The sequence below is a fragment of the Colius striatus genome, chromosome 9 (genome assembly GCF_028858725.1).
Source record: "Colius striatus isolate bColStr4 chromosome 9, bColStr4.1.hap1, whole genome shotgun sequence".
Taxonomy (NCBI): domain Eukaryota; kingdom Metazoa; phylum Chordata; class Aves; order Coliiformes; family Coliidae; genus Colius; species Colius striatus.
In genome coordinates, this window is record NC_084767.1 from 32,418,918 (window position 1) to 32,443,774 (window position 24,857).

Below are 24,857 nucleotides of genomic sequence, written 5' to 3' on the forward strand. Positions count from 1 at the left end.
ATGTACATAATTAATACTAGAGTGCAATGAACTCCAAAAGCAATGACTGATGACAGCAGTTTCCATACTGCCAAACAATGTATTTTTATACATGTAACTAGCCTCTCAGGAAACTCATGTGCTTTTCCTTGAAAATAATTGCTCAGTAAGAAACTGCTCTGGATGAAAGCAATGTCATGGTCTACATCAGAAAGAAGAAAGCAATGTATCCTAGTGCTTACTTCAATTTGGAGAGTAGAATGCAAAAAGAGAAGTACATGCTTGCTGTACTCTATCAGGTTATAGGAGAGTAGCAATGTCAATGCAGGTGTAAGGAGGAAAGTGTCTCATTTTAGGCTATGCTGAGTGAACTTCTCTTCCAACAACATGCTTTGCATTAGTTTTTTGTATGCATGACATGAAGCCAAAAGGGCAATGCATATACAGTATTTTCAGGGGCACTGTCACTAAAGGAGGAGAATTTTCTATAGATTTTTTTCCCCAAAGTTTACAAACTTTCCTAGCAAGCTCCAACATAACTTTTCTCCACACTTGGGGCCTTTAAACAACATGGTGTTAATTTCTGAAAGATTTCTTGGTGTCTGTAAGATCATTTTTTCACCTTTCCCTATGAGGGAACACTATCACATTCACTCTCTTGAGCCAAGCATCAATATTCATGCAGTTTAGGATTACTTCATTTCTGAGATCTGTTCTGCTTTGTCAGATCTGCCTGAAGATGGCCAAAAGATTGAGAAGTGGTACAGGGCAAATATATGAACATGCATGTTGGCAGATACAGTGTGGTAATAAGCTTAGGAATTAAACATTTTGATTTTTCCTATAGAAAGATTTTTTTTTTTTAAAGTATGACATAAACCTACTCAGAAAAGCTGAGGTCATCTGCTTATAATTTTACTATCTAGCATCTTCAAGACTTCTGAGCAAATCACAATCTGAGTACAATGCCTGATATGCATCTAGCTAGATAACTAAAGATGGAACAAAAGAAGGACCAGCTCTTTAGTTCAGCTGTAGACATCAGCTAAACAGATTAAAAAACAGCAATTAAACTGAATCAGGAATAGAAATACTTCCTCATACTGGGCAATTGTTGGAGCTGGGTTCCTGCAACAAACAGAACTTTAAAATTTATCACTCTCGTTTTGCTATAAAATTGCAAAATATTTTGCAGGAAGAGGTAGATGTAAAACAGTATCAATTCTGCACAATTAGGACAGCATATGTAATGGGAGCATAAGCCGCTGTTGATGGAGCATTGCTACAGGAAAATACAGCAAGCTGATACAATACACGTACTAGTGAATATCATTACTTTTCTGATAAGCTTTAAAACAAAGGATAACTGGAGAAGAAAAAAGGAGAAAGGATAACTGGAGGAGAAAAGGAGATTTTCCTTCTGACTACTGGATAGATGCTACCCAGGCATCTGATAGGCAGACAGAAAGATGAAGAAACAATTTAGAAATTAAAACTCTCATTTTAAGACTTCTACACATCTATGATCTTTCCCATAATCCAGCAAAACAGAACAGTGCTACTGCTGGCCCTGTTCTGTTCTGCTCTTATACTTGTTTGGTTTGATTATGATACTTGGGAACGTTTTCCAAAGCCCACACAGCTTTTCATTCTTCCCAAAGAACACATTAACATTCATCACAGAATAGGCATCTGTGGCATTGTTCAACATCTTCATCAATGACCTGGATGAGGGGACAGTGTACCCTCAGTAAGTTCGCCAATGACACAAAACTGGGAGGACTGGCTGACTCCCCAGAAGGCTGTGCTGCCATTCAGCGGGATCTCGACCAGCTTGAGAGTTGGGCAGAGAGGAACCTCATGAGGTTCAAAAAGGTCAAGTGCAGTCCTGCATCTGGGAAGGAACAACCCCACACACCAGTATAGGCTAGGGATTGACCTGCGGGAGAGCAGCTCTGCAGAGAGAGACCTGGGAGTCCTGATTGATTGTAAACTAACCATGAGCCAGCAATGTGCCCTCATGACAAGAAGGCCAATGGCATCCTGGGATGCATCAAGAGCATAGCCAACAGGTCAAGGGAGGTTTTTCTTCCCCTCTACTCTGCCCTGGTGAGGCCTCATCTGGAGTCCTGTGTCCAGTTCTGGGCTCCTCAGCTCAAGAGGGACAGAGAACTTCTGGAGACAGTCCAGCGCAGGGCCACCAAGATGATCAGGGGACTGGAACATCTTTCATATGAGGAAAGGCTGCGGGAACTGGGGCTGTTTAGTCTGGAGAAGAGGAGACTGAGGGGGGATCTTATTAATATTTACAAATATCTAAATGGTGGGTGTCAGGAGGTTGGGACATCCCTTTTTTCTATTGTATCTAGTGACAGTTCAAAGGGTAATAGGATGAAGCTGGAACACAAAAAGTTCCATTTAAATATAAGAAAAAACTGTTTCACCATGAGGGCGACAGAGCAGTGGAACAGGCTGCCCAGACGGGTTGTGGAGTCTCCCTCCTTGGAGGTCTTCAAGACCCACCTGGACATGTTCCTATGTGACCTGATCTAGGTGAACCTGCTTCTGCAGGGGAGTTGGACTAGATCATCTCTAAAGGTCCCTTCCAACCCCTACCATTCTATGATTCTATGACCTGCTCATTAGAAAACAGGCACAGACCAAGAATGCTGCTCACTTGTCCTGAAAGTGTTATGGATTTGTATCAGTATTTTCACTTTTTTTCCCACATAAATGTTTTATCTTCAAAGGCACAGTCTGGCTGCTCTGTGCTCAAAGGCAGTTGTGGGACTGAGTTCCTTCTCTGAAACCTGCACATTTTGCCCACTATAAACACATCCTGAAAACTGGCTTCTGAAAAACTGCCTTTTTTAAGCCCCTTGCTGTATGTTGCAGTAATGCTTCCTTGGCCTTTCCTTCCTCCAGCAGTGCTAAACCAAAGACCATGCTCTCCGCCTGACAAAACTGAAAGCTTGCCGCCTGCTATGCACAGTGGGAATATCATTTCCATATGAACACCTGTTACAACCATTCGGCATACATGCCCACTTATTGTACCTTTTCTTAAAGAGTCTTCTCATAATGTATAGACCATTTTAATTAATTTATTTTTGAAATTTCAAGATATCTACAGGACAACTGAATGAGTTCAACTCGTGTTAGCAGAGAAGGAAATTAAAACCTCACAGTAGTGCAGCTTAAATACACAGGTGATAGCTGTTTCTCTCCAACTACAGGGTTCCTAAAATTACTACAATTTCTGTGTCAGTTTAAATAACTAGCTATTAGATAAGCTTACAACCTTCAGAGAGTAAAGACTAATTCATGAAGAGAAAATACAAGCCTGGTACACCGCATCAGCTGGCAAACAGTTCTCAAAAGGGATACATTACCTCTCTGTGCCAAACAGGATTAGTTGTGTTACTGATGATAGTTGACCTTCTTTCCTGGCCATGATGAGCAAATGTAGGAAAGGTATTTTTCTTGCCTGGCTGAATAGACATCTTTAGATAAGGATCGGGGTTGAAGAACATGCCCTTTTTCAGTCCAACTGCTCTAATATCTTTAAAGAAAAACAAGAAGGAAGGAAAAAGGAATTGTGTAAATTAAAGCTACTTCACAAAGTGGTGCATTCTTAAATTATTACCCAGGAAATCAATTCACCATAAACTACTAAATAAAGTAACTTCAAATTACTCATACATTAAGTGGATACAGTGTATAGAAAGGCAGTCAAAGCAGGAAGTCAAATGTTTTCCCAAGAGAACATAGAGAGGAAAGGTATCAACATCCTCATTTACATTTTAGCCTCCAGTCATTTGTACAACACAAAGCATGAACTTGTAGCTCATCTACTTTTTTTTTTTCTCAGCATGTAAGGTATTTCCACTCTTAAAAAGAACAAACAAAATAAAAAAGCCCACCATCACACATCTCTTTTTATGGGAAAGAGGAAGGGGCTAAGATAAAAAACTGTATGGGAGGTAATGTGGTGAACTCACACTTTCCCAAAGTTGAGACTTTGATAAACATAACTTCAAATATCCATTAAGGTTGCTCAGTTCTATGATGCACATTTTTTATCTACATAGAAGAAGATAACTTATCATACATAAAAAGAGACACACTTTTCTGAAAATGCCTCTTTCTTCCTAAGAAAACCTCAGTACTGTAGCTCTTGTGACTTGAAACAACAAATAATTATTTCTTCAGGTGCATATTTTCATGCCCAAGGACCTGAATGATAGAGCATGCTTCAATAAGAACTAAAGAATAAGGTGGTTTGGTTTTGGTTTTTATAACATTAAGTTTTAAACTTAACTGTAAACTATTTTGCTGTTTAAGTTTGCTGAAGGATAGGATACTTGTATCTTCTCCATTTGCTACTCCAATATTTTGCATGCAGTTTTCTGACTCTAATGCAACTGGCATGTACATACTTAGATGAGCAGTTTATACATGCAGAAAAAATTCACTGTACTAAAATGAAACGCCATATCTGTGTATTCAGTAAGTAAAATGATCCTACCCAGTGTTCAAAATTAAGTCACACAGTAGAAATACCATAAAATAAAGGGTAATTGCCTTTAAAAGCAACAACTTTGCACATGCAAATGAGCAACCAAAAAATGTTCCAGGAAACACATTACAGACCTATCAGTCAATTTCTCTTTCAAAATTAATTTAGGAGACTCCTCAAGCTGAGTCACAACCTTCTATTGAACACAACAGGTTTTTCAGAATTCACAAAACAATTATTTTGTAATACTCTATGCGAGTCTATGCAACCTATCAGTTCTATCTCTGACAACTGCTGAAAGACCATTTCAAAAAGCAGGAGGTTTTTTCTGCTCTACTCCTGCAATCCCTAAATGTTTTCTTTGTCAGCTCTCTAAGATTCAGAAGCAATTTTTCCTATCTTTGCTCAAGCTGAATATGTTTTAGCCTCAGATAGACTTCCCATGGAATAAAAGGATAAACAAAACAAATGAAGCTGGTAGACTGTATCCCTACAGCTATTTTGCTGTAGTGATAGCTTAGCTCTGTTACAAGTAAAGCTTTTTTAACCTTTCTAAAACGCCACTTGCAGACATTGCTGTTTTACTCCTTCATATTGTTAGAGCCAGCTTGCTTTTTATGTAGAAGCTAAGTTTTCCACTCTTCAATCTGAAAGGAACTGTCCCTTGTGCAACCTGGAAATTTCTCCAAGTTTTTCATGCTGGGATTCATCAAATCCATTTCTTTCATTCCTAAAGATGAATGATTCTGGCTTTTCAACAATCAGAAATTCTAAAGAAATGACATCTTTCAAGGCACTAGAGTGTGCTCCTACAGAGGCTAATGAAGAAAGGTATTCCATCTTCCATGTTATTTAAAACAGCAATTATTTTTTTAAACAATAATTTGTAGAACATAGAGTGCTAGTGGTTTTTACCTGATAGGGTAAAGCTGACTAACTTCCTAGAGTGCTGGGCTCCAGAAGCACCTTCATTTGTGCCTTCTACTCCCATCTGAAGAGAAGAAAAAATTGAAATATACCACAGAATTTTTTGTCTGCTTTGTACACGCTTGAGGATGATAATGCAATTGTAAGATACTACTGTAGGGAAAGAATCTGGCCAGCTACAGTCTATTACCATGGACAGGCAGAGCTACCGCATTTGTTTCTAGGAAAATATCTATTATTTATGCCACACAGTGCTAATACACACATACAGAACAGAACATGTATAGGCTAATGCACATGCAGACACTATTAATTGGAGAAAACAAGAATGTTTTCCTACAGGTTATCCTTTTGTAAAATAAAATCAAGAGTATAGATTGGTAATACATACCAAAGCACTGAGCTGGCCAGTGACAGCATGTGTAACTTGTGTCACTTTCCAGAAATAGATAATTTACTGTGCAACAAAAAAGGTAAGAGATCAAAGAGAGACTAACAAAGGCCCTCAGATCTATGAACAAAAGCTCCTTCAAAACAGAAAAGTGCATCAGATATCTAAATATGACTGCAGTCTAAAAGCTTATGCCTCATAGTTTAAGGTTTGTTTTTTACTGAAATTGTCTTTCAAGACAGAGGTATGCACCCAGATAAATAATCTATTATAAAGCCATCAATGGAGCTATCTTTGAAGTTAAACAGTTCTCCAGTTAGGCACTGCACTCACTCCCAGGCAGAGGAGGTGACAGAGTTTGGTGAAAATGCTTCAGCCAAATATGGCAGTGGAGATTAATACTATTGACAGAACAAGAAGTCATTTGATCTACTGAACGATTAAAAAAACTAGCTGAATAAAATCTCACATACCTATGTGTGTAGATGAAGTCATTTTGAGCAGCTGAACAGCTGTGTGAAGTTACCAGATTGAGAAATGATTCTGCAGCTCTGGTAGCCATGAGAAACCCACTTTGTATTAACTGAAAATGTAATCATTTCTTTTTTTATTGCTTTAAGCTATTCAATATCATTAGCTTTCAAATACTTCCCATGATGATCAGCAAGCACATTGGAATTTCATCGTTAATTAGCGATCACATAGAAATTCTTCCACTGCAAAACTCGAATACTCTGTTCACAACAAGCAGTCAAAGTGAAGACACAGCAATGATGTTGATGCCTGACATCCCCATCGGCCTGCCCTGGTTTCAATTAGGACAGATTTAACTTTCTTCTTAGCAGCTGGTAGAGCACTGTGTTTTAGATTTAGTGTGAGGATAATGTTGATAACACACTGACATCCCTGCTCAGGCATCAGTAAGCAGATGGTGATCAATTGTATTGGGCATCACTTTTGTGGTTTTTTGGTTTTTTTTAATTTGTTTTCTCCCTTTAGTTTTTTATCTCTCTCTTTTTGCTATACTCCTTTTCATTACTATTATTATTATGTATTTTATTGTTGTTGTTATATTGTATTTCATTTCATTTTCTTTATTGCACTGTTCTTACCTCAACCCATGAGTTTTACTTCTGTTTTTTTCTTTTCCTGATTCTCCTCCTGATCCCACTGGGACAGGGGAGGACTGGATGACTGCATGGTGCTCAGTTGCTGGTTGGAGTTAAACCACAACAGTCTTATGAGGGAACACACCATGCCAGCAAGAGCTCCCTCTCACCAGCCAGCCTATTCCATTCCCTCACTGCTTGCTTCATGAAGCATTCCGGTTCTCAGTGCAAGGTGTTTCTCACCAGAGTGCACAAATCTATCCCTTTTCCAACCAGGATGACATCATTTTGCCAGTGACTTTATATGGACACAGAAGTGCTGGTAGCTCGTTTAAAATTAAGAGGCCATCAAAAGCAATGGGTTCATTCCAGCTGGATCAGCGTCTCCTCATCTACATACAGATTCCCTGGAAGCAGCAAGGTATACATTCCCTTGGGATGGTGATGCTGCCCAGGGAAGGCCAGAGGAATACTATGTACTCCTGTTTACTCTTTTGGGCTTATTCTAAGAACATTAATTGTTTCCTTGTTAAAAGTGTTGTTCATCAACAAAAAGGCCTTCCTAATTCCACATGTATTTTTCTGCTACATCACTGACTCTGAATAGTATTATTTACATTGCTAAGCATTATTTCATTTTATAGAAAACAGGATTTGCCCATAATTCAGCTACAATAAAATGAATTTTAACAATGTTCCCTAGCACTTCCATATTTTTGCTATATAACTTCTTGTTCCATTATGATCTGAACAGCAATTTTAATTTTATATGTCAACGAAACTTCATTCCAGCAAACAGGCTTAAACTTTGGCACTACAACAGCTATTTCACCTGGTGTAAAACAGTGTTTCTGAATGCTAGATCAGGCATTGTACTTCCCCAAGTTCAAATGAACAGAACAGAATGTTAGTTGCTTATCCAAAAATACAATGGACTGAAATGCCTGGTGTCATATGCCATCAGTATGTGGAAAAGCAGAAACATGTCTCTCACCAAACTACGTAAAGTGAAAAGACAGAATAATCCAAACCAGCAGGTAATCTGCTGCAGCTTAAAAATAAGGAGTGGGCATTACATGACTCTTACCGGTTCCAGGAATGGCAGTTCTGTAACAGACACAAACAGTGCCAAGAAAACCAAAGTATTCTCTACTGCAGAGGGCTTAAGCTCAACATCAAAATCATGAAAACGATGTGAGGTATTAACATTTAACAGTAAGTAAAGTTACTTATAACTAACCCAATATAATATTTTTAGGATGTCTCATCTGAGCTGTCATATGACATTCTCTTCAGGGAAACTAATAGCTCACTATTACTGGAAGTCTGTACTGTAAGCACAAACAAAAATAGTTACACCTGCTAGCAAGTGCTATTCTGTGCAACACCCAGGACCCTGTGTTACCTTTCAAAGGAAAGTAATCTCCATATTGACCAATGATTCCAAAAGATGGGCCTTCAAGTAGCTACCAAGTAAATGAATGCATATTTAAAGAAGTTCAGACGTCTTATTATGTAATGAATCTCAAAATACTGGTGGCTAGCATGACAAGGTCAAGAAAACACACAAATTGAAATATTTTCTCCATTCAATATAATAATTCTGTTTCTCAGTAACAATATAGTGCACCTCATCACCCACTTTAAGGGTTATTTTGAGATGCATTTTTTCCTTTGGTCAAAATTAGGCAATCTTATCATCTTTAGTTTACAAATTGATACTAAAGACAGTGGCTTTCAAGCTCGTTAACTGTAACCCACTTTCTTCTGCAAAACACCAAGTGTTCACATTTCTGCTGCAAAGATCTGACAATTAAATGACGCTATCACCTAAATCACATTATCTCCTAGGGGAAAGGAAAAACATTTGGTGTAATGAGATATAAAGTCTAGTGCAGCACAAGTAGTATCATACAGCCATCAGCATGTGCTTGTATATAATAACTCTCCACTGGAAATATTCTGCACTGTGCAGAATCAGAATAAAAGTATGATTAACTTGTGCTCTACCGCATTTTCAACATTGCAGTTGTCAGGATGTGATCTTAAATGTTTGTCAGGTCATATCAATGAATCAAATCCACTGTGAAACTTCATGTTAATTGAAGAGCTCACCTATTAGATTAATTATTTTCATCAAAAGTACCTGGACACAAGCTTAGCAGGCTCTTCTTCCATAACTTATATAAAAACTAAAAAAAAAAAACCCTCCTCTAAACTTCCAGTGTTTCAAAAGAACAAGTCTCTTAATGAAAGCATGGTATGACATCAATAACTCTCAATAGTCAGGGAATTACTAAGGTTAAATAGTATATGAACAAAAAAATTGATAACTTTTGCAAGAGCAGAGTTTTGTCCAGTTTCATTTTTACAACAACAATGACTATCTTGGCAACAATTTCATTTTTATTATTAACAAATCAGAAGAAATGAAGACTTCTGATAGGGATTCAGTTTGAGCTAAATAACCAGTGTGAAAAAAATTCTGATATGGTGTCAAATTACAACAAACTGTAAGCTTCAAAACTAAACGCAAGCAAAATCGAATTCCTAGCATGACATGTTTTACTTAGGCACAGTGACTTTTTACTGTTACCACAAACAATACAAAACCATGAAAAGCATTTCCAAATTTGGGTGGTTTTTGTCAGGCAGTCGACAACTAGGAGACTTATACTAATTAGTCTGGCCGACAGTTACTGTATCTTACACAAATGCAATGAACAAATAGGCTAAACTTACCATCACAGCAGGGTTTTTCACAGTGATATATGGAGTAGTAGCTCGCAGGGCTCCACTAACACCATGGTAGTATTTAAAACAGATCTTTATTTCAGCTGAAAATGAAACAAAAATCACACTAAATGCCTTGAGACTGACCCTAGGCAAAAGAGAGACAAGGAAATGAACGCATGCATATGGGGACCCATCATTCACTTCTGCTCAGAGAGTCCAAGTTTGGGCAGCTGGTTGATACGACTTTGCTGTAAAAACACACAGTAACTGATGCATATTTTCTCTCAACTGGTAGAAAACTGGGAACTTGTCTCAAAGAAAGTCTGAATAGAGTTTTTAGCTAGAGAGATGGTAAATGTTGCTGCTTTTTTGCCTTTTTTTACTTTCAAAAAATATTTTTATTTTAAGTAGATTTTCACTAAGTGAAAAAAAATGAGCTCATTTTTTCCCAGTTGTTGCTGTGATATGTCAATGTAATTATTAGGTTAGAAAGGTCTAAGTATTCATAGGCCACAGTCCACACAAAGCCACTTTCGTATGTTTTGTATGGGTCCAGAGGGACAGAACTAGGATCAGTACTGAGCTCTGAAGACAAGTCCATTTCATCATAGGGTTAACGTGAATTATTATTTTTCAGCAGATTTGCAAGCTGTAAATGACAAAATAATTACACTTATGTTTTATTCTTAAATTATTAAACCATATGAAAATGGTGACATCTCTCTACAGCCTTACACACATAGGTAGATTTCAAACAATAGAGAACAATGTTTCAAAATACTGCATCTTTTATTAACTCCTGCAGATCCCAAATTATAAGATTTCCCTTTTTGTGTGATCTTTCAAAGCCTTTACTGTCATTTAGTATGTCAAACCAAAAATAACCCTGATCCTGGTAAATTAAGAGAATAAACTGACAAAACCTGAAGATGAGACAAAATACTGTAGAACTCAAGCTCTTAAAGTTTGAACATTAGTTCTTCAGATATTCTAACATCCTAGTGGGAGTGGAGCTAAAAGTATGGCTGACCATGCGTTCTGTGTACTCCTGAAAGCTCATTCTATGCAAGCAGGATACATCATCTGTCTTCAGAAACAGTTCACTAGGAAATTAAGAACATTGCAGCTGGTTATCTCCTCTAATCTTCTCCTCTAATCCTTCTGTTATTTAACAGGCAAAAAAAAAGTAATTTACCTAATTCTGCAGCTTGTATTTCTGCTACTATTTCAATATAATGGCTATGAAAAAGGCTTACTGAGACATTTGCTGCCAGGATGATTCTTGTCAGACTTTGAAAGAAGTTGCATGACATTATCTGAAGGAAGCTTGAAACACTTTGTATTGGAACACAGGAAAGGTAAATGTTGCACCAAGTTTCTAGTCCCACTGAATAAAGGATTTTTTGCTAAACTGTATTTACTGCAAACAAGAATATTCTGTTTAATCGAAATCTGACCCCCACTGTTGTTCCTCTGCATTCTTCCAGCCCTGCAAAACAGCTATAATTATGGCTCCCCTTGATCATGTTGAATTTTCCCTATCTGGAACATTGTCTCTGTTTTTCTTCTCCTTTGGGATAACTCTTCTGTGCGAGGTTGATAAGAGTTTACCTCTGGGTACAGAAATGGTCACAGGCAGGCAGAAATTACAGCAGCCAATTCAGACAAGCCAGAAGATGTGCATGAAAGTCTTAGCAGTTCAATTCTTCTGACTTAACACTATATCAGTAGTTCTAAAGTACAGGACATCTGCAATATTTTGTATAATGTTTTGAGACATATACTTCATGATTCCTTGAGGGCTGAGGTATTTCATTACTGCAAGATAAAATATCCACTTATTCCCACTCAATAAGATCAGAAATCTATTCTGTAAGCCTGGTCAGCCAAACAGGATTATTTATTTATTTTAAAAATTACTTCAGTTATAGGTCAACATTTATTTACTATTTTCCTCCCAGAACAAAGAGGAGGCATCTCAGAACTACCCTTCAAAGGAAAGTGTCTCACTGACAGCACCTCCAGGGATTTGGGAGGTGGGGGGGCCTGCTGAACCTACTTCCTTCTCTTCACAGCCAAGTTCACACACAGTCAAAATATGCTGTATTTACACAAGCTTTATAGCAAAATTAAAAACGCAGACAGGTTTTCTAATAATCTACAAAGCTTTAGCAGACCTAAAAATTATGTGTCATGACTGATCAATTTTGTAGACCTACCAACAATGCTTATAACCAAATGGACACATAAAAATTTCTAGCTCAACATAAAATTGGAGTTTCAGTGCTTGCAGAAGTTGGCAAGATCTATGCCAATGTCAGAGATCTTCAAATTGTAAAATTCACATATTAAGTAACCAGGACTCACATCTTGAGCATCTCTTAATCACACTGTGAACATATTATGACTACATGAGAGCATAGTAAGACAATAAAATATTTTACCAAGACTTCTACTTTCCAGCTACATTGCTCAGCTTTATTGTGACCCAAACTTAATTTTTCAGAGTTTCTGGAGCTGCTGTTTATTCAGTCTGTTGTCACTGTGTATGTTCTCTCAATTCAACACTTCTGAAAAGAACCAAACAATGGAAAGGTTATCAGCTGCTACTTTTATCCACACACAGTCCATAAGGTGATGGACATAAGTTTGTTATATGTACTTTCCTCTAAAGACTGAAATGCAATGCTATGAGCTTTGCATCCTCAGATTTATTTCTCTCAAAGACTTCTATGAGCATATAGTACTTTTCAATACCTGTATGTGGCTGATGATGGAAGAAAACCATTTGATTCAAGAAATAGGTCTGACAGTCCCTTCCATATAAACTAATTCATTTATTTTTAATCTTCAGAACTAATTGCAAGAAATTATTAGAAAAGAAGCAGAACACCTACAACCTGAAGACTTTTTTCCCACTTCCCAAGAGAAGTAGAATTTATTTAGTTTGAGCTTTAGACAGCACTACACATAGGAACAGCAGGCCTGCTGTTAGTATTGTGTTGATGAGATTAACACAAGAGAGGCTGTGCTTGAAATTCAGTATGAAATTGAAAAATAGGCCACCCATCACATGCATGCAGGTGCTGTCAAAGTAAATATGGATTTGCAAGACTGGATCTTGTATATAGCAAGAATGCAATCCTTTCATGGGGCCAGAGACAGCTAAGTAATTTTCTTTGTTGCTAACTGTGCTAGAAACTGCAGTTAATATAATAGCAGAAGAAATCTCAGAGGAATCCTGTCAGATCAAAATAGCTGAGGATCTAGCTTTTTGACATTTCTTGTACTGTGGTATCAGAGAAAATGTTGATTAGAATACTTATTTCTTGATGACTGATACATTCTTGAACACCAGATATACTGAAAACAGATATCTGTGACTGTTCCTGATAGAAAAGGCCCTGTAAATACACAGATGTCTTCAGAAACATTAAGTTCTATTATCTGCAAACAGAACTTTGATATGTAGAGAGTTGAGTTCAATACAATACTAATACATCAACTTCCTCTGAACTGTTCTATACTATGAACTGAACAACGGCATGTCACCTTAGTTTCTTTGATTTCTCCTGCCACTTTGGTTCCAGGTGTTTCCTTTAAAGGAAAGCTTGCACTCTGTTTTTTCTTTCCTACTTCTCCTTCCTTTAACAAGATAATTAGCTTCATTTGTATGAGAACTTTGTAACTCGCTAAAGTCTCTCACTTTAACTACCTTTGTAATGCCTTTAATAGTTAAACTTTGCTCATCAAAAAATTTCTTTGAATAAAGATACTCTGAATATATGAACTTGGAATACGTAAACACATGCACGTAATTCTAGAAGAATGTATCCTTTCCAGGGGACTGGTAATTCAGGAAAACAAATATATTCACTCTAAGAACAGTTTGCTCCAGGTATACCCTCATCAAATCAAACGCTTATGTTAAAGGTGGAATCACTCCACATTCCACTGAAAAGAGGTGGGGAGAGACACCTCCAAAAGACAAGTCAAATCCTAGTAGGGTTACAACAGTCTGTGGTGGTAAACAGTGTTCCGGGCTAACTCTACAGAAACATCACAGCAGCTAATACTTCCTGGACACCACAGAAAGATGCCAGAAGCAACTTGGGCTGAATCTGTGGCTCTCTGCAGATATCATACACCCTCCAACATTCAGTAAGAAGACAGTTGATAAGTTCATCTGAAAAATGTGAGACCATGTTCTGTGAAACTTATTTAAGAAAACTTTGTCACTAGAACAATTAAGTCACATATTCAGGCTTTGCAAAGATGTAATGGGAGATACAATACAGGAAAAAGGGTTAAACTCCAATTTTTCACAGCTGAAGCCAAACACTTCATAGACAGCTGCAGGAATTTGTAAGTCCTCTGCACATCCTGCCGGTTTAATTTATTTTCCTTAGCATGACAGCTCAGTGAACACAACCTTTTTGTTTGGACATTTAGCATTCCATTCTCTGTATCACTTTAACCACATACTTTTCCAATTACTTCCTACTGGGAAGAGACAGTGTAGCAAACACTGCAGCAGAACACAAGTGTAAAAGCTGGCTGCCTCCAAGTACTTGCCATCTCTCTCAGCAGGTACATAAAAGAATTTATTTTACCAAAGAAATTATTAAAAAATAAACCACAAAAACCAACAAAGCACAAACCAAACCCCAACAACTAGAAAATGACTTGAGTGGACTTTGAGAAAGTTTTTTAGATAAACTAGGATGAATAAAGTAAAATATTTGTATCTAGTTCTCTCTCTTCATCTAACCTGTCTCAAAGGAAACTACTTGGACAAATGGTTGTTCAGATAATATATCACTGCTGTCACTCAGGGACATTCTTATTTACAGTCACAAGCATTGCTTATTATATTCCAGTTTGGCAAAGCTTTTAATTCTAATCTAACCTTTAAAACAAAACACTGGCAGTATTATGTGCTCAAGGAAATCGACAAGGCTTGCCACAAATGTAAAAATACAAGACCTGACTCTGTTTCATTTATTTTTGATACTCAAGAATAGATGTTAAGAGACAATAGATATAAATAGCAGAAGAATAATAAAAGTATTTCTAACTCAGGGAATGTGTTTATAAATAAGGTAGGGGCAGCCACCATGAGTCCCCAGACAGAACTCTGAAAGGGCACTGTGTTCCAGGCTCAGAACAACTCCATGTGAGAAAACCATGACCTTTATAGAATTTCATTGAAATGGTCAAAAAATATTAAGCCTGCACACAAGTAATGAATTATAATGGCAGACCATTCAGTAAAATTCACTATTTTTGTCACAGCCACAAAAACACTAAACTGTGCTCATATCTCTAACAACAACTCTGCTGCAGCAGCCCTTAAAAGCTAAAAGCACGTCAAGTTCAATTATTAAAATTATTCTTTTTCCTTCAATATATACTATCTTTTTCAACAAAAAAGGGAGCTGGGAGTCTACTCTGCTAGCCACAAAGTATGGCAGTTTCAGTCTCAATACAACATTTTTGCAAAAAGTTCTAATTTCATAGAAATAGAGGATGAATACAGAGAACTCCCTGCTAAATCTCACTTGTAACATGATATTAGTGTAATGCAAACATAAATATTACCACATTTGCTGAATATATCACACTCTAGTCATGCCTCAAACCCAAGATTTTTAGTACAAAATGGACAGCATCTGTGCAGCCACTGCATCAGAGTACTGCAGTGTGGCACCAGAGACAATTTAACCATGGGTGATTTGGAAATGAATGATATGACAAGACTGGCAGTCTCTGGATGAATCCCAACAGCTGCCACTATAGATTATGCTTCAAGACAGAAAGCCACAACACTGGTAAAGAAAATATATGCAAATCAATATATTTCTATTCTACTGGCAGTAATGACTACAACATCAAATGTTATAAATAACAACAGAGACATTACACTACAGGAAAAGTAGGTGAAGATATTACTTGTGGATACAGTAATTAGTACTCACGGGACCACAACTATGTAAATACAAATCCACTACAGTCTCAGTGTGCCCTCATTGCCAAGAAGGCCAATGGCATCCTGGGGTGTATTAGAAGGGCTGTGGGCAATAGGTCGAAAAAGGTTCTCCTCCCCCTCTACTCTGCCCTGTGAGACCACATCTGGAATATTGTGTCCAGTTCTGTACCACTCAGTTCAAGGAGGACAGGGAACTGCTGGAGAGAGTTCAGTGCAGGGCCACGAAGATTACGAAGGGAGCGGAGCATCTCCCTTATGATGAAAGGCTGAGGGAGCTGGGGCTCTTTAGCTTGGAGGAGACTGAGGGGTGATCTCATTAATGTTTACAAATACATAAAGAGGGGGTGTCAGGACGATGGAGCCAGGCTGTTCTCAGTGATGTCTAATGATAGAACAAAAAGTAATGGGTATAAGCTTGATCCCAAGAAATATAAGGAAGAATATCTTCACTGTGGGGGTGACAGCACTGGAACAGGCTGCCCAGATGAGTTGTTGAGTCTCCTCTGGAGACATTCAAAACTCACCTGGAGGAGTTCTTGTGTGACCTACACTAAGTGGCCCTGCTCTGGCAGAGTGGTTGGACTAGATGATCTTTCAAAGTCCCTTCCAATCCTTAAGATTCTGTGATTTTATGTCGCCTATGCCTGTACTAATAAACCACGCAAGACCATGGTAAGGGCTCAAGTGCAAGCACATGACCATCCATACTGCTCAACAGTGACCATGCATACCTACACAAGGAAAGGCTAACTGTACGAGCATAAGTCACACTGTGTCACTTGCTCCTGGCAGCAGAAAATAGCCTCTGGTCTGTTTTACATACTAGAATATGAACAGCTTTTAACTTCTGGGGATTTTGCATATGGAAGTACATAAGCACAAGTACCCATTGTATGACAGTGCCTATAGTGAATCTCCCTCCGGTGACACCTCTGATGTGATCTGTCCTTACCCATATGTCAGAAAATTGACTTAGAAGCCATAGTTTATATGTGAGTAGCAGTTTTTATCAATTGTCCTCATAAAACTCAGGCTTCTTTTCACATGTTTTTTCTGTCACAAGCCTGTCTGTGGATTACTGCCCTCCATCTTCTGCTAGTTCTGTTCTCCATTAGGAATACCATTATTTCTGTTCCACCATGAGGCCCAAAGGGAGCCCCTCCTATCTCAAGCTCAGATTGCTACATTCAGAGAAACACTCTGCCATCTAAAATCACTCCTAGAGCCATTTACAGCCTTGTCTTGCATCAGAAACTAAAGGTCCTGAGATACTCAAGGACCTGAACAGTCTGATGCTATGCCAAATACCAGTTGACTATACCAAATGCAAAAGCATTAACCTGTGTTGCATTCACAATATTCACACTATTGCCAACTGTTCAGAATAAATACTACTTTACTAATTATACTAGTTATTTCCTTTTATGGGAGAAGGATGAAAACTGTCTGTAGAGCTATGGCCACTTGTAGCAATCCTGTGTAGTTTACAGAGCAAGCAACTTGAGGGTCCTGTTTGACCAATCTGAATTCATTCTATGACAAGATGACCCACTTAGCTGATGAGGTATAGGCTGTGGATGTGGTCTTCCTGGACTTCAGTAAGGCCTTTGACACAGTCTCCCACAGCATCCTCCTAGAGGAACTGGCTGTCCACGGCTTGGATGGACCTACTCTGACATGGGTGGAAAACTGGTTGGATGACCAGCCACAGAGAGTGGTGGGGAATGGAGTCAAATCCAGTTGGCAGCCAGGTGTTCCCCAGGGCTCAGTGTTGGGGCCTGTTGTGTTTAACATCTTTGTCGATAACCTTGATGAGGGGATCAAGTGCACCCTCATTAAATTTGCAGATGATACCAAGCTGGGCAGGAGTATAGACTGAGAGCAGGAAGGCCCTTCACAGAGACCTGGACAAGCTGGAGCGATTAGCCGAGGCCAATCACATAAAGCTTAATAAGGTCAAGTGCTGGGTCCTGCATTTGAGCCACAACAAACCCATGCAATGCTACAGGCCTGGGGCAGAGTGGCTGGAAAGCTGTCCAGCAGAAAAGTGCCTGGGGTGTTAATTGACAGTGGCTGAACAGTGTGTGTACACTGGCAGTGTGCCCAGGTGGTCAGGTAGGTCAATGGCATCCTGGCTTGGATCAGGAATAGTGTGACCAGCCACACCAGGGAAGTGATTGTCTCCCTGTACTGGTCACTGGTGAGGCCACATCTAAAATACCGCGCCTGGTTTTGGGCCCCTCACTACAATAAGGACATTGAGGTGTTGGAGCACGTCTAGAGACAGGCGACAAAGCTAGTAAAGGGTCTAGAGAACAAGTCTTAAAAGAAGCAGCTGAGGGAGCTGTGGATGTTTAGCCTGGAGGAGGCTGAGAGGACTCACGATCATTCTCTACAACTACTTGAAGGGGAGTTGTAGTGAGGTGGGGGTTGATCTCTTTAGTAATGAATGACAGGACAAGAAGACATGGCTTCAAGTTGCACCAGGTAAGGTTTAGATAGGATTTTAGAAAAACTTTTTTCACCAAGAGGGAAAAGAACTTTTTCACCAAGAAGCATTGGAACAGGCTGCCCAGGGAGGTGGTAGAGTCACCATCCCTAGAGATATTCAAAGATGAACAGATGAGCTGCTGAGGCACATGGTTTAGTTTAGTGTCCTGGTTTGGGCTAGGATAGAGTTAACTCTGATGAGGAAGTAGGAAGGGGCACAGCATGGGCAGCTGACCTGGGCTGGCCAACAGGTACTCGATACCATACTGACATCATGCCCAGTACCTAGAGGCAGGGAGCTAGCCGGGGGCGAGGCTTGGGGAGCACAGGCGGGGCTGCCGGTCGCAGGGGGGGTCGCGCCGGGTCCCGGGTGGTGAGCAGCCGCGGCACGCGCCATTCCTTTTGTATATTCCCCTCGTTTACTGTTAAAACTGTTCCTTTTTCCCCCTGAACCTGTTTCTTCTTATTGTTGTTCTATTAAACCGCTCTTATTTCAACCTACGCGGGTTTTCCCCTTTTTCTCTGGTTCCCCTTCCCACTCCACCGGGAGGGGAGGAGTGAGCGAGCACCCTCGTGGCTCTTTGTTCCCAGCTGGGCAAAACCACGACATTTAGTGATGGGCCTAGCAGGGAGAGGTTAGTGGTTGGACTTGATGATCTTAAAGGTCTTTTCCAACCATAATAATGACTCTGTGAGTCATTATTTTCCTTCCCCCACATTTTAGGAAGCCTCTGAACAAGACATTTTAGAGACAGCTCTTCTAAGTGAGTAACGAAACAGCATCTCAAGGCATATCAATGCTCAAATTCATCCTCTGAAATCTCTAAAATGACTGAGTTCCCTTTCATGTTTACATGGCACTTTCTTACTTTCCCAGGGAAAAGAAAGAACAACTGCCTCCCTACTAGTTGGGTCTGCAGTTCACAGCCACTCATTTTGTCTCAAGGTGACAGCTTAAGGACACCAGCTTCTTGTGATGGTGATCTGGATTTCATAACTTAAAAGTATTTTCTTTCTCCTTTGCATATTCGTCCCTCTCCCTGTGAGGCTGCTTGTATTTCTGGAATAAGTTAAGTTCATTTCTCATTAAACTGTTGGCTCTTTTGAATCTCCATTCTCAGGGCAGAGTCTACAGAATTTTTTGTGTTGAGTTTTGCCTAAGTAAGGAAGAGGGTTTTTTTATCATCCTCATTTTGATAATTTTGGATACTTTAGGGGGAATTACTGTCTCTCTTTAGAATGAAGATGATGAGACTCTCCCTGCCCTTTTTCCTGCAGGTTGTTTCATCTGAATAGAGCGGATGGCAAACTATGTCTTTGCATAGGAAATAGGAGATGCCAAATCGATAGGAAAGGATTTTAAGAGGAATAAGTTGAATGACTGGAAAACTGAGTTACAAGACTGCAAATACACAGTAACGCAAAATACAGAAACATGGTTACCCAAGGCCTACCTTTACATATATACTTCACAAACCTCAGTGAAACTATGAATAAGTTTACAATATGCCCACGCAAAAACAGCTTCCCAAATTAAGGCATAAGACACTCTTCTTAAAAGACAGAAATCTGAGGATTGTAGTAGGAATCTGAAGCCCAGTCCAGCTGACTCCCTGATTAACAGTAATGCAATTAAAATGTGAATATTCCTTCTGCATGAGATTTATTTGCATATGGCTTGTTGGCAGTGCTATCATCCCCTGCACTTCACCCTACAGAGATGTTACATTATTGATGAAAAGATACATCCCTAAGCTCTTACACTGCTAGGGAAACAACACAACTGAAGTCTTTGGGACAATGTGTATGCTGACTCACCTTATCATTCCACATTAGTAAGTTCTGTTACTTTGTTTGCCAAAAAGATGACCTCAAGCTAGTTTTGACTGTAAATCCTACAAGATTATTGTAGTTATTTAGCTTAACTCTGAAAAGAAGCATCATCAGTCCTCACTGTCAAAACTGGTTTAAGATTTGTCAGACTTTCAGCAAATATCCTCCCCCTCTCCTTGTGTACAGGTAGAACAGGAAGCCTGCAGTAAGCAGGCATCTATTTCCTAGGGATGTTAGCCTCCACATTTGTCTCTGCCTCTTGCTCCCTTGCTATGACAGTGGCACCACACACATCGCTACAGTAAAAGTATAAATTACATCAGCACCATGGAAGGAGACAGAGGCTAACGGGGGAGCAAAGTTCGGCCCTACAGCTAGCACAGGCTGGGCAGTGACAATGTCTATAGAGCATGGCGAGAAGCCTGGTAGCACAGCTCTTCCCACAGCCAGCCTAGTGGCAGAGGCAGCAACACTGTGGTATCTGGACTGTGCAGCCACATGCTGCATTTGCCCGAGCTGTGATTTAGTGATTTGAGGAAGAATAAAAGAAAAAACTACAAGTACTGCCTGTACTTGCATCACAGTTGCTTCACCATCTATAAGCTACAACAAAAAGCCTTGCTGAGGAAACATAGTCACTTATCTATTGTGCTTTCTAGTTTAAAAAGTGAAATCCAAAATTCTATTAAGTGTCTCAGTGCAATTTCTGGCCTCTCACTAGAGACACAAGTGTCACTGGTGACATATTAATCTGCCATACTATGTGCTATAGGAACATACGCTCAAAAACATTCCTTTTTACAGTTCTCACCTACTGCATAATTGCTTGTCTCTTGTTCACTGTATGGCAGCAGAACTGCTCATTAGTAAAGACAACCACAATCAAAGAATATATATCCTGCACTCCATCAGTTGGTTGCAAAGCGCAGTTAGTTGCAAAGCACAAAGTCAGTTGCAGCAGATTTTAAGTTAAAGCTACCAGCTCTTGAAGAATAAGCCTAGGTTACTCATATGAACTAAAACTGTTGTTCAGGAGCCTCATCTCCACATTATGGAGTAACACATGATCAGCTGAAAGATACAGCCAAATATCCTTAAGTGGAAGTGCCTGTATTGGCAACAATACTGATTGAATATATGTACAAGAAAGATGAGGCAATGAACACTTTAATATACCACTGTCTTCGGCAGTAGGAAAGTTAACTATCTTGATCTTATTACTTTCTTCATCTTTGTTTTTAGTCCAATCATTTCTTCCTGTAATGAACTCCTGAAAATGAATTTCATTTGATCCAATTAAAGGTGGACTTCTTTTGTTAAAGAAAAATACTGTGCAACACATAGGGTAACTTGGCAATATTCAATGACGAGTTTTAGAAATAAATTTTAGTAATTATTTATAGTACAGGGTATATATATACAACACCTCTTGAAATATATGTATTGCTGTTACATCAGTTAATTAGAAGAAAAATTTCTGCCAAAACCTACAGTGAGTAGCACTGCAGTGAAAAGTGAAGTAATAGAGTGGGAATTGTCTTTTTTTTTTTTTAGTTTACGAAGGACAACTCATTGCTGTGAGGCTAAATAGGTGGTAGAGCTGCTCACAGCCCTTTTGGGACTGATTGCCACTTTGATGCTTGGCATATCAGTTTTCAGCAAGCTCAGACACAGCATCCTAGGTTAGAATATCAATTTCTTCAGTGGATCATATACTTTAGATGTTAAGATAGTGCTTTTTCATCAGAAAAAAAAAAAAAAGTTTAAAAAAACACAGAGCAGAGTGGCTCAGCTTCCTATAAATGCTGGTCACCAAAAGGAGTGGCACAGCTCTCCAGTCTGAAGCTTGGCTACCAATACCAATACAGAGTTCAGCTGAAGACTTTTTCTCCCAGTCACATAGAGACTCAATATTTCAGAACTGTTTAGTACATTTCCCAGCGCAACAAAACTTCACCTGAGAAATCCTGACGCAACTGGACAGGAAGCTTGCACTTCCTAGAGACAAATCTAACCTTCATACTAAGCACTGATTGCTCATTATCTTTTCCTTCATGTGCATTTCCTATCAAAGTTTGCCCTGCTGAAATTTTAAACTTATTGAAAAGCTACGTAATCTTTCAATGCATATATCCTACAGGACATTGCACAAGGCAATTCCATCTTCCCTTAAACTGAAGCATGCTGTCCAAGAACATCTTTACAATACAAATCTAAGCTCAGCTCCATTTTTATAACATTTAGCAAACACACTGCAAAATGCTTCCCCTTAGAGCAATATGATCAATTGCTTTAGTTTATCAGAGGGATTGATGAAATGGCTATCAAATGCCATTCTGTTGATTTGCCTTGACACAAAGGCATGCTTGTCTTTGGATATGCATTGGATAATAGGTACTCACGTTCCATAAAATAGGGACCAGGTTCAATTCGCCATACAATTTGTCCTTTTTGAGTGCCAGTCACTCCCCGATTCTTGGAATCCCAGAAATTGGCTGGAGAGTTCTCATCTGAAAAAGAAGGGAAAAAAAGGGTAAGCAGTATTTATAATAGCAGTTTTCTTGGTTTTCTGTTCCAAGAGGTACAGATACTTGTGTTAAAAAGAAAAAAACTAACTGGCAAAAGACACATGGCATCTCTTTTACAGTTGATAATTACATCAACTTATGCAGTGAGCAGACATACATAGAGCCAAAGTAAATATACGGTTTCCTGTAAGAGGTGACCTGTCAAGGTAAAGTATTGCATTCCAAAACTTCCCTAACTCAACAGAGGCATTACTGAGAGCATATAGCTGATTGAAACTTCATCACAGAGTTACTGCATCGTTCCATACAGCAATCCTCCTCTGTGACGTGAAACTCTAGCATTCATTCCCTAGCTAGGAAGTATGGAACTGTAACTAGAGGTATCAAGATGTACCTCAGTTTTTAATATATTGCTGTTTTCTAGACTAGTCAGAATATTTTTATATGTATGTGAAAAAATTGGACTTTTCCAGTTTCTTGAAAAGTACAGCATTTTTCCCTATCAGCAAAGTTGAGTTGGAAGCTCAAAGCACAGAACTGCCAGTTAGTAAGTCAGAGATACAAATGAGAGATTCCAAAAAATACATTCAAAAGATAACAGAGTACCAGTATTTTCACTTGAACTAAGCTTCTTCTCCTAATAGCTAACACAAATCTTAGGGATTGGTCTTTATTTACCAGTCTGTATTCATGCATCCAGAACACTGTATGAATGAAAGAAAACCAGAGCAAGACGTTGTTTAAAAGCGCACAAAGATTAGTTATGATGATCCAGAGGAAGCCGACATAAATACAACTTTTGTACAGGAATTGTTTGGAAGTATGCATCAGAATGTTCTGCAAGTGTGTTTAGGCAGCTGTTTCTTAATTAGACAATTATATTTGCAACCTCAAATACATCTTAATTCTTTCCAGTGGTACTTGATATCCCTTAGTCTTTTTTTTTTTTTAATATATCCTGCTCTATTACATACATTCAAGTGCATTCTGCAATCTTAAGACTTCAATAAGAACTTAGTCTACTATGGTTTTATTCATAAAGTTCCTTGTCTTTCAATTATATCTTCTTTGTACTTTGGTAGGAACTCCCACATAAATAAGATTACAGAATTATCACCTACATTTTAGAAATCTATATGCTAATTATGAAAGAATAGCAAACAATGCAGCTTTGTTACTTTTAAAAATATCAACTTACACAAAGGCTTTTCTTTCTCCTTTTAATTCTGACTGCTCATCTCAGTACATGCATGATAACTACTGAATCGTGAGTAGCACAGCCTATACATTCACATCCCACCAAACTGTCATGGAGAGCATTACCAGACATATGCTGGGCTTTGTGATAGCTCAAGTTAAATTATACTCCCTGTCCACAACCTGGAAGAGCTTGGGTGATTCAACAGGCAGCAAGGGCAAGCTACTGGCACTTTTATACCTCCAGGCATGGGTGACTTCTGAGAATTTTTAGAAAGCTGAAGACCTCAACATCATCATCAGTCCAGAATACTTCAATAATTATCTCAATGACAACGAGAGAGGACAAGAGGGTTCTCCTAATGCCTATGATCCTCAAATATGTAATACCCTCAGGTTTAACTTTTCATGTGGAATACTTACTCTTCATTACAGCAAAAAACTTCCAGACTAAACAAGGCTGTACCTCACCCACGTATATTCTTTTCAAAGCTATATAAAAAGGAACTCTGGAAGTACAGCCCGCAGATCATTCCACTGGCCTCAGAAAAAAACTCCCTCTGTATGTGGTTTGCAAAGACACTCTAACTGAAACAATACACTGTTGACTTATTTACCTTTTTTTTTTTTTTTATGTTCCTTCCTGACCCAGGGTCCTTTATTATCTTCTACACACAGAGCTCTAGGAAGCCATGACATATACCGTAACTTCTAGCAAATCTACAGCAATGCCTATGTTGGTTGTCATACAAGCCTAATTATCCAAACCATCACTACCAAGAGTGTAGATTATTTTAAAATTCCACAGTAATCTGAAACACACATAGTTTTAAATTATTCAATGTTCTCATTACATCTCAGTAAATAGAGAGATGTATTGAATGACAAAACACATCCTCTAACATGCTCTAGTTTTTCTGAGTTTCTCAGTTTCTGTATTTAATCAACCAGAGATGAGTTTATTCATAATTCTAAGAAGAAAGGCAGATACTTGGTATATTATAACCATAAACTTGATTTTTAAAATTCTTATTTTGTTTAACAAATCAAAGAACTCTGAAGCAATGACATACACCTTCAACAATGAGATTTTCAACATTATGCACAAGAAATTGTTCTTTGTTTTTTTTAAAACAAAAACTAAGTAAAGTCAATGGTA

General features: G+C 38.7%; 1 protein-coding gene across 4 annotated transcripts in view; it reads right to left on the reverse strand.

Annotated features, from left to right (window-relative positions):
* The window catches only part of HECW2 (HECT, C2 and WW domain containing E3 ubiquitin protein ligase 2), a 163,963-nt gene that overhangs the window by 59,133 nt on the left and 79,973 nt on the right, over nt 1-24,857 (reverse strand). For 2 of the 4 annotated variants that reach the window (XM_062003046.1, XM_062003047.1), the window contains 4 exons: nt 22,376-22,483; nt 9,668-9,762; nt 5,414-5,489; nt 3,372-3,541 (listed from right to left, as the gene is read on the reverse strand). In XM_062003046.1, the coding sequence (XP_061859030.1) occupies nt 3,372-3,541; nt 5,414-5,489; nt 9,668-9,762; nt 22,376-22,483 (449 nt within the window). Of the gene's footprint in view, nt 1-3,371; nt 3,542-5,413; nt 5,490-9,667; nt 9,763-12,105; nt 12,232-22,375; nt 22,484-24,857 lie in introns of those variants that run through there. The other 2 variants (XM_062003048.1, XM_062003049.1) reach the window with 2 other exon arrangements.